This window comes from Onychomys torridus, unplaced genomic scaffold (genome assembly GCF_903995425.1).
Source record: "Onychomys torridus unplaced genomic scaffold, mOncTor1.1, whole genome shotgun sequence".
Lineage (NCBI taxonomy): Eukaryota > Metazoa > Chordata > Mammalia > Rodentia > Cricetidae > Onychomys > Onychomys torridus.
Genome location: NW_023411508.1, coordinates 8,300 through 19,697, shown reverse-complemented (window position 1 = coordinate 19,697; position 11,398 = coordinate 8,300). Strand labels below are relative to the sequence as shown.

The 11,398-nt window shown below is 40.1% G+C and overlaps 2 gene segments (V, D, J or C); both read right to left on the bottom strand.

Annotated features, from left to right (window-relative positions):
• Window positions 1-2,547: 2,547 nt before the first annotated feature.
• Window positions 2,548-5,932, bottom strand: LOC118575178. The segment is given in 2 exon segments: window positions 2,548-3,035; window positions 5,881-5,932. Coding segments are annotated over 2 exon segments (540 nt in total).
• Window positions 5,933-10,371: 4,439 nt separating this feature from the next.
• Window positions 10,372-10,789, bottom strand: LOC118575183. The segment is given in 2 exon segments: window positions 10,372-10,664; window positions 10,747-10,789. Coding segments are annotated over 2 exon segments (336 nt in total).
• Between the last annotated feature and the right edge of the window lie 609 nt (window positions 10,790-11,398).

Here is an 11,398-nt window from a genome sequence, read left to right as displayed (position 1 = left end):
AACAGTTTTCATGATTAATGAGAGAAATGACCCCAAAGCCTCCCTACTCTTAGGGACTGAAAAGCAAAGACACAGAAAACCATTTCTTTTTCTTTCTAGCTCTAAAGTCTTTGAGTTCCTGGGCTTGGTTAAAGCTGAACACCCCCTGCTGGTCCATACCTCCTGTGCAGGGAGGTTTGTGTCTGGGCTCCTGCTGAAGTCTCCTCACTGTGTCTCCTGCACAGTAATATGTGGCTGTGTGCTCAGTGGTCACAGAGTTCAGCTGCAGGAAGAACTGGTTCTCGGATGTTTCTCTGTTGATGGAGATGTGGCTCCTGAGGGATGGGTTGTAGTTGGTGCTACCACCAGGACTTATGTACCCCATCCACTCCAGCTTCTTCCCTGAGGACTGTCTGATCCAGCTCCAGTCATAACCACTGCTGATGGAGTAACCAGTGACAGAGCAGCCAGTCTTATATATCTGTGTTTGGAGGAACTTTCCTATATTTAGTGATTTCCTTGATTTCACCAGTAAAGACAGCATTTTCACTCTATGTTTTGACACTCTTTTAGACTTTCACATACAATTTCTAGTAAATCTTGAGAGCAATATTGCCCACAATTTTTTTCTTGAATTTTGTATTCCTTCATTTCTTCTTTGGTTGTACTGGGAATATTAAATGGTCACATATGTTGCATTTAGTTAACTAAAAGAGGAATATAGACTTGTCAGTCAGTAGTGAATGATGTATCCCCTGCAGTCTGAAGAGGTAAGATGTTGCATGCAGCACAGGTGTGGCAGACTAACACTCCTCTCCAATCTGAACCCAGATGTAGACATGACCATCATTCATTGCAGAGGGAAAGTGCACATTGTTTTCAAGGACATCATTCCATCATTATAGTAGCCTCTGCACCTTTCTTGCATGTAGGATGAGCATCTGCCTCTTGCACCACTGGCCAATCCTGCTTCTCCATCAGCAACAATGGCAGAATTCTGAGGAATAGACAGGCTGTCTTCTAGATCTCAGCACAGGGGCAAAAACCTCAGTCAACTCATGAAGGAAAATCTACTCAGTGTTTTAACATTCCTTATGAAAAATACAGTCAGTATTGGGAGCAAGGCACACAGTCAAGGCACAATGCAATTGACTTGATCTGCTAAATAAATAGACTAAAAAGTATAAACAAACAAACAATCAAATAAATAAATAAATGATTTTTTTACACAAGAGAATGCCACTATCTACTCGGTTGTATCTTTTTTTCTTTTTGTTACTATTGTTTGAATCAAAATAGTCAGATTCTTTCCACACAATCCATGGCAGTATTATTTTTCTTTCTGGCACTCAGCTTTTGTACAGCTAAGGTTAATGTGTGTTATCCTACTTAACAAAACAATAGAAAAGAAAAACAAAGAGCATACATAGACCTAAATGACTGGATTCAGACATGTCAAAGTTATAACCGAGCCAAGAATCAACAGAAATCATAATTGGGCCTTGTTGCTTCTAACAAGAGAGGTGTATGTGTGTGTATATCTGTTTGTGTATGAGGGAGATCATTTTGCACCATACATTGATGTACATTCCATATTACTTATGGTCAGACTAGAAATTGAGACAAAGGCAATCTAGTTTCAGAAAACAGGAAAATGAGCACAAAGGGCTCCTGACAACATGAACTAGACTCTTACATTACAAATGTGGAATCCCATTGCTCAGTCCTGAATGTTACCTGAGTAGGAGCCCAAAATGTTGCCAAAGTTTTCACACTCCACATGAAAATGAATTTTGTAATGTGTTTTAGTCTGCCCTGATATTTTTATTGTATTTTACTGGCCAAATGTAGACAAATGAATCTCTCCATCCTGCCTGATGCCAAGTAACCACTCAAAAGCTTTATATTATTTAAAAATGCTCAGCCCTTACCTCAGGCTTGTTACTAACTTGTAAAATTAACTTAACCTGTATTTCTATTTACGATTTACCACATGGCTCATGGCTTGTTCACCTTAGTATTATATGTCCTACTTACTTAGCAGATGGCTGGAATTTCTCTAACTTCAACCTTCCTTTACTCAGAATTTTTCTAGTCTGATCTCCAGCCTATACTTCTACCTGACTACTGGCCAATCGGAATTTTATTAAATCATTCCATGTGACAAATCATTACAGTGTACATGAGCTTTATACCACAGCAGCCAAATTCATATTGCAGGGTATTCCTAGCTATTGCACCAACAGTTCTAGTCTCTTACATTTAATGAAAATCTATCTACATTTCTATCTATCTATCTATCTATCTATCTATCTATCTATCTATCTATGTATCTATCTATGATATATGATATATATCATATATACACATACACATGCATATATATCTGTGTCTGTGTGTGAGTGTGTGTATGTGTGTGTGTGTATAAGAAATTATAATTTGTTTCCAGAGCTTGTTATTTTTGTTTCATTAAAGAAGAGCATGTGAATGGAAGTGGTCACTGATAAAGATCTAGTCAAGATATTGTGTACAGTAAGGGGGCATCACGAATCAACTTCACTTAATTGTTTAATGTCCTTTTGAAAAGTCGATAAAGACATGAACGGACTCTGAAGTGATAGACAAATGGACACTCAGAATGATTATTTCTGAGCAAGTCTCCAGGCTAATCTTCTCTGTCATCATGGTCTCAAGGCAGCTTCCTGCTCCTCCAGAATTTCTGAACACTGAGGATATGGTTATAACACTGTGTCTCACCCAGTAATAGATGGCAGAGTCCTCAGATGTCAGGCTGCTGAGCTCCATGTAGGCTGTGCTAGAGGATGTGTCTTCAGTCATTTTGTCCTTGCCCTGGAACTTCTGATTGTACTTAGTATTACCATTTCCAGGATAAAACCATCCAATCCTCTCCAGACCATTTCCAGGCCTCTGGTTCACACAGCACATAGTGTAGCTAGTGAAAGTGTAGCTAGATGCCCTGTAGGAGAGCTTCACTGAGGCCCCAGACACCCCCAGCTCAGCCCCAGACTGATGCAGCTGGACCTGGGAGTGGACACCTGTGGGGAGAAAGGCAGAGTGGATGTCTGTAGTTAGAGTTTTCCTGCCTGGCCCAGTCAGGACAAATCTCTCTTACCTGCCAGTCTCACAGTCGCTCAGACCCAACCAAGAAAGCACACAGAAATTATATTGCTTACAAAGAGTATGGCTGTGGCAGGCTTCTTGTTATATACTTCTTTTATCTTAAATTAACCCATTTCTGTTAGTCTATACTTTGCCACATGGCTTGTGGCCTACCAGTGTCTATACACGTTGCTTCTCATGGCAGCGGCTGGTGGTGTCTCTCCCCAGCCTTCTACTTCCCAGAATTCTCTTCTCTCTTCTCCTGCCTGGCCACTGGCCAATCAGAACTTTATTGACACAGAGCGATATCCACAGCACTTCCCCTTTTCTTTTTTTTTTTAAGGAAGGTTTTAAACTTTTACATAGTACAATTACATATAACAAAACAATTATCAAGCAAGAATTATAGTTACAATATTAAAGAAGATATCCTATCTATCTTATATTTGTGAGTCTAAAGTTTTATATCTAACTTATCTTGTATCATAACTGAGGAAATTATAATTATCTAGTCTTCAACCACATCAAAGACCTCAGAAGGATATAATATTACCTGAGAATCGGGAGAAGGATGTAAGCATTTTCCAGGAGTCTTGCAAGAGTAGACAGAGACAGCTGGCAGCCTGGACAGTCACCTAATGTTCCTTTGTAAAGTTGGGGCATTTGTCTTCAGCCCACAGGGCTAGAGCCTCTTGGTCACTTCTCTCAGTGTCCTGTAGAATGTCTGGCAGTTTCCTCTGTGAAGCAGGAACCTGAAGGACCATTTTGTCAAGCAAAGTTTAGTGGTCACCTTTCTATGGGTCCTGCATGTCCAGGCGATCAAGCAGTACAGGCAAGAACAGTTTCTTGTCCAAATGGCTATTTTTGTCAAGGTGAAGATAAACTCCATATGAAGTGTCTTCAATGCCCATCCTCCTCTCTGAAGTAAAATGGTGCTGCCAGGAGCAGACATGTCACACTGTCCAGAAAATCTAAATTTTAAAAGTATTTTAAATGCCATATTCTCTAGGACTTTGAAGTATTTGAAGATTACTTTTCTATCTGAAATATCTCTGTGTATACCTAGAAGACTTAACTAACATGGCTACAAGTATGATTATCCTAGATGACTAATTATTAATCTATTTTTAATTATCTATTACAATTTAAAATGAGCTATACAAACATAATACATTAAACATGAATAGAAATATGCACACAGTATAACAAAATTAACTTTATATCAATAGACTAAAGTCTACACCATTGTAAAACATTTTAAACAAGTTGTTGCTCTTTATAAGTAAGTTCCTTAATCTACCCTTTTGTCCTATTATATCTATATCCTATCCACTTTTCTTCTTTTGAAAGAGATCACATTTATAATCAACCCAATTTAAATAAAAATATTGGTTTTTCTCTGTCCCACACCAGAGGGCTCTTCTGATTTGGGACACCACAATCTCTTAACCTTTTCTTTTAACAATATATCTGGGTTTAGAGAAGGAGTGGGCCAATTACATCTCCAAAGCCAGCTTGATAATTTTGGGAATGTGGGCTTAGTTTTTCTTACTACTTCCTGCTGGAGAGGGGCGCTGTTTCTTATGGGGACACAAAGAAAATTTTAGGATTATGGAGTAGTCCATTAGGGTGAACCTCTGAGCCAGTTGCCTTGAAACCATTCTGGATATTGGATCATCTGGGCTATGGTGTCATTGGAGACCTTTCAGGTCTTCTTGGCTCATCAAACCTGATGTATCATAATCTGGAACAAATCCATAGCCTCTGGATTTCTGTGGAAACAAAAGCAGAGATTCCTTTCCAAAGCAACATATCCTTATATCCAAAATTTGAAGTCAAGGTACCTTTAAAATTTACATATTTATTTAACTCAACAGCTTTTATGATCAAATGTTTTTCTGCAGTTAAAAATCCCAAAGACAACATAAACCAGATTCACTGTTTAATATCCATCTTTGTAAGACTGAAATGCCACTGTGGCTGCTGGCTCCACCCACCTCAGCATCACAACATGGTGGTGATACAGTTTACCGCCAGCTCTGGGTCTGGACCCATGTGTACCATCAACTATCAGAAGCAGTTCTATCAAAGCAGCGTATAGCCCAGAACCCCACACCCTTTTTTTGTAAATAGCAAAGGCTAAATCAACCACACAGCAGAGTACAGTGCCCCTGGTAGACTCCTCATTCCCGCCACACTGCAGGTCAGACCCACATGCCAGACCCCCGCCATAGTAGCTCAAACCAGCAGGCTGCTGCTACCTTTTGAAAGACAACTAGGAAGCGGTTTTTAGCTCCATTATAGAATCTTTTTTCTCAGGTTTTAGGTGGATATACTTGCCAACATTTTGGATGCCATTTGTAGTTAGAGTTTTCCTGCCTTGCCCAGTCAGGACAAATCTCCCTTACCCTCCAGTCTAACAGTTGCTCAGACCCAAACAAGAAAGCACACAGAAACTTATATTGCTTACAAACAGTATGGCTGTAGCAGGCTTCTTGTTATCTACTTCTTCTCTCTTAAATTAACCCATTTCTGTTAGTCTATACTTTGCCACATGGCTTATGGCTTACCAGTGTCCTTACATGTTGCTTCTCATGGCAGCAGCTGGTGGTGTCTCTCCCCAGCCTTCTACTTCCCAGAATTCTCTTCTCTCTTATCCTGCCTATACTTCCTGCCTGGCCACTGGCCAATCAGAACTTTATTTACACAGAGCGATATCCACAACAGATGTCATTGTCACCTGAGTGTATGCACTCTCCACAAGTCAGGAACTTAGGAGACCCTTATCTGTAGCTTCTTCTACAAGCAAGAGGATGACCCAGCTCCATTGCATTGTGAGGTCCTGTGACTCAGTGACTGTGGAGAGGACACAAATCATATGTTGTTGTGGGTTGTGGTCATCTCTGTATTTACCACCATAGACGCACATGGTTTGCTTATTACAAGGGAGGGTACTTCTTAGATAAGGACTTAGTCCAGCTGGAGCGAAGGAGGGAGAGACAACAAAAGGGAGGCTTCAGGATGCTGATGACCAAATCCTCCTAATCCTGTTTGATGAGGTAGACATTCCTGAGACCTATGCAGATGCTGTGGGTTTAACATGAAGGCCAAATCTCTCAATTGAAAAATAGAATCCAAATCAGAGAAATTTGGTCCTTTTCCTTGACAAAAATTGATTTGCAGGTTTTTGCAATGATGAAGATAATTATGAATGGAAACTTCAAACAAGACTAATTTAAGATAATTTGTAATCATATATATATATATATATATATATATATATATATATATATATATATATATATATATATATGATTTGCTTTTCCAGCAGAATGCAGGTGTGTGTTCCTGGTGGTTTTTTGTTTGTTTGTTTGTTTGTGTGTTTAAAAATCCTTTTCTTTTTTTCTCTATCTTTTTGCTTTCTATAGAGAGAAAGAAGGCTTATAGAGTTGAATTATAGGACTATGGGAATACCAGAGAGGAGCTGGTTATGGAAAATATGATCAGAATACATTGAATGAAAACAATGAAAAATACATAAATCTTAATAAAATAAATGAAAAATAAAAATCTGTCCAATATTCAATATGTGTTTGAGCATGGAGACTTCACAAATCAGCCTCAGAAGGTGTTGTTCAGCTAGCAAACTTTAGGAAAAGAGACCACAGAGGCTACAGAATCCCCTCCACTCCTGAAATATGTCTGTCCTGTTGAATATTGGCTCCATTGTGTCCCCTGCTGGTCCTGAGATCCCCTACAGTTTAGTATGTCATGACGTAGACTGAACATACCACTTTTACACTGCTATCATTTTAATGAGAGTTTATAAAGCCAGATTGCTCAAAGGAAACTTGTCACACCTTCAACCTAACTGTGGCTACTCTGTCTTCACCTGGTTATGATTCAATTCTCACTGACCATAATCAGAAAATCCTGACTTGTTAAACAAGTGCTGGTACTTACAAGGTTTATATCAACTTGACTTATACTACTGTTGAATAATCATTTGCCCAAATCATTGCAGAAAAAACTAATTTCCCATTCACTAAATATTGCTCATACATTTATCTCTTTTGTTCTTTATACCTTGGTAAATATTTGAGAAGTTAATCTAGAGACTCCTTGGTGTCCAGAGTGTGCCCAACCTGCAGGTTTACTGTGGTCATCAGATGTCACTGGCAAGTGTGTGGGGTGACTTTCACCCTAGCATTAGGTAACAGACTGTGAGTCCTTTGGATTTAAGATTCACACTGTTCTGTTCACTGTGTTGTGTTTGTCTGGGTGCTGGTAATCCATTATTCTATAGCCTGTTTGTTCTCCAATATATCTTGGCTCATAGCTGAAGCCACTCCAGTAGGATCTAGAGATGGCTCAGTTCTAGAATGGTCAAGTCTCTTTTCCTTTTCAACTGAACCTATTTCATTACCAAGTCTTAAAATTACAGATCTTTGTGGGTAACATGGAAACTTTTATTTTTATGTTTATTAAACCTGACAGAATGGTGCAAATGGATATCTTAGATGTAGCTTGGAATAATAATGATATGTTTATTAGAATTTGAGCAAACATCAATAGTCATAGACTATGATATAGCAAAGGGTCTCTGGAAGATTTTTTTGAACTGCAAGGGAAAACCTCATGTTCTAAAATGTAAACAGACATATTCATGTTTGTTGATATGTTGTTTGTGCTCTACCAGATAAAGCTTGCCTGGACATCAAAAAGCATGGCTAGCTAGCCACTAGTTAACCATAGATGCCAGAGAGTGGTGGCACATAGCTTTGATCCTAGCACATGGAAGGAGGAGATAGATAGTGAAGTAGCAGGGCAGAGAGAGGAATATAAGGTGGGAGGAGAGAGGAGTTCATCCCCTTTTTGGCTGAGGAGTTGGTGAGGTAAGAGTTGACTATGGCTGGTTGCTCCTTTGTGTTTCTGATCTTTCAGCATTTACCCCTATATCTGACTCTGGGTTTTTATTATTAAGGCCAACTAGAATTCAGGCCACATGTAAGTCCATGTGGAAACCTGTGGTGGCAGTTCAGAATTGTCTATCATGAGAGGGTCATGTAGTAGTTCTGAGTTCCTTCAGCAGTTCTTAGGTGTCACTGTTGGCCCCAAGCTCCTCTGTAGGGAAGTTTGTGTCTGAGTTCACACTGAAGTCTCCTCCCATGTTTCTGGCACACTAAGACACGGCAGATTTTGCAGAAGTAGAAACATTGGTTATTTGAGGTATCCCTACTAATAATGATGCTGACGTCCCAATTACAATCTGTGTCTCTTTGTCCACAGTATCTTACCAACATATTCTATCAATTTCTAGTATGCTGTTAGACCCAACAAAAATGGTGGTTCATTACATAGAATTCAGACTGTACAGGTGATTGACAGTGTCTGCAAGGCTTTTATGAGGACAGACCTGATTCCTCCAGCTACACTTAGGACAGTACACCTGAGAGTAGTGAACATCATTATCAATCATAATTACAAACTATTGGCCACATTCCTTTCTTTAAATGTTGTGACACTCACTGTTGGGAACAGTCACCAGACAGAAAAGCAGTTCCAGGACACACATATTTTGATGAAGACTGCTGTGTAAGGGAGAGGAGGGCACGTCAGCCAGGGCTCAGCTTTCAGTCTAAGACTAGGTGGTTTTCTTCACGGTAAGGTCACTAGAGTATATAAAAGGTGAGCAGAAAGAGTGTAGGTCAATTGTCCCTTCTAGACAGGGTGATTTACCATGTGTTAGCTAGAGGACCTAGAGGCACAGATCTCAGGGACATTTTCTTGTTCCCTACCTTGTTATCTTTCCTTTCCTTTTTTCATTCTCCAGGCTTCCTCCCATGACCACTTTACACTGCTTACTTGGAGACATGGCCATCATTAGAGAATCATCACAACTGAGGAGAGTCTGTGAGACCTGGTTGACCTGGTTAGGTGTCCATCTACTTCTTCATCTCTGGACATGTTATCTTTGAGTCCCCTTTTCTTTATGGCTGATATTTGGGTTGTGGGTGGCCTTAGGGAAAACATATCTGCACACTGGAGAGGTAGCTGTGCAGTGTAGGATTTTAGGGACTCCAGCCCTTATGCACACTCTGCCACCTGCTTTGTGATCCTATGATAGTTTCAGGGATATTTTCACTCCTTTTACCTCATCTTGGGATTGTCTACAGTTTCCCTAGTGGTCATTCATAATTTCAAAAAACATCACAGAACTGATTGTCACTCTTGTTAACTGAGTAGAGAATCATGGTAAAAGGCCACATTTGTCTTGATTTGATTTTATCCCTTGGATGAGACACTGTGTTTTAGTGTCTGCACTTGAGTTAGGTTTCCATTCCCGTGAAACTTTCTGAGAGGAGATCACCAATTACATCTCAAACTCTAATGGCTTAGGTTCAGGTGTATCTGCACACATAACTTATAGTTCTTTGCTATATTACAAGCGATTTCTTTACTGACACTTTTACAAAAGTAGTACTCATCAGTGTAAACACATGAGTGTTTAATATGATGTAAATAATTAATTATCAGTGTGAGCACATGAGTATTTGTTTAATATGATGTTTTTAATCAAAATACAAAATTATTTACTATTTGTAAAAAATATACCAACTTTAGTAATGAATAACCCCCTTAGAGCCAAGTCCTGAGAGTGGAGCCAAGTACACTTGACCTCATGAAATCCCTGCACTGTATTATAATATCGGTAATACAGCTACAGTGATGTGTCAACCCCATTCAGTCTATGACACATTTCTCAGGCATAACAGCAAGTGCTTTGTGTCAATGCTCTAGGAAATGATCTGACACACACATGTATCTGAAGGTGGGTGGAATAGAAAATAGGAAGGAAATTCATTTCTTAATGAGACAACAAGCATAATGTCAAAGTCAGCTGAGTTTCAAAAGCTGTTTTCATTAAAATAATATCCCTAATATTAGAGTTGCCACAGCTGGTAAAGGTAAGATTCACAACCAAAAACAAAGGAAATATTAGCACAAAAAACATCTTGAGAGACCCAGTGAGAAATAAGCAAATGTGACTTTAAATTAAGACAGTTTTAATGATCAGAGAGAAGTGACCCAAAAGCCTACCTGCCTTTAGGGAGTGAGAAACAAACCAGGAGTTTTTCCTTCCAGTTCTGGTCATAGAGTTCCTGGGCTTGTTTAGAGTTAAGCGCCCACTGCTGGCCCAGAGCTCCTCTGCAGGGAGGTTTGTGTCTGGGCTCACGCTGACCTCTCCTCACTGTGACTCTTGCACAGTAATTAATGTGTGGCTGTGTCCTCAGTGGTCAAGGAGTTCAGCTGCAGGAAGAACTGGTTCTTGGATCTTTCTCTGGTGATGGAGATGCGGCTCTTGAGGGATGGGTTGTAGTAGGTGCTACCACCATAACTTATGTACCCCATCGACTCCAGCTTGTTCCCCAGGAATTGCCTAATCCAGTACCAGTAACTACTGGTAATGGTGTAAACAGTGTCAGAGCAGGTGAGGAACAGCGATTGAGAGGGCTTCACCAGGCCATGTCCTGACTCCTGAAGCTGATTCTGGGACAGGATACCTGCAGACAAGTAGAGACAGTTCTGTCCATCATAGGTTGTCACAACCCATCTTGGACACATGTATGAAATGGTAACACTCACCAGGAAGAACAGTTACCAGGTACAGAAGACCCAACAGTGTCATCTTCTAGGCTACACCTCCTTTTCCTCAGAGGTCAGCCCTCTGTGAGAGAGATGTGAACTCCCACAGTCAAGGAGCAGATTTAACTTAGAGCTACAAGGTACATTTGCATGTGGGAAGACAACCTTTCCTTTACAAATGGGGAAGGTAGATATTACTCCATTTGTCTCTTACATTGTGGCCATCAGTGTATCTGACTTCCTGTAACGTGAGTCTGATATAAGAGAGAGTGAGGACTACTGGGATCAAGGAAACAGACCTTGGCATGAACAACCTCCAATTCTTTGTCCATCCATCCTCCCCACCTACATTCTTTCCTCCTGGATTTTTGCAGTCTCAGGTCAGTACCAACCTCCTTTTCACACTTGATATGAAAATTCCTGTTTTCTGATTAGTAGGCCACATGCTCCTGCTTTAATTCCTTTTCCCACCCATGAGATGAGTTTCCCTCTTTCCTGGAAATTGGCACACTGTCATGTCAGAGTTTGACAGGGTCCATATCTACTTCTTAAACCATCCAGTCTGTGGATGTAGAAGAAACACATGCTGAGAGAAGCAGCTGAGAACTCTGCACACCATGAACCATTCTTAGGGATCCCATTCATTCCATAT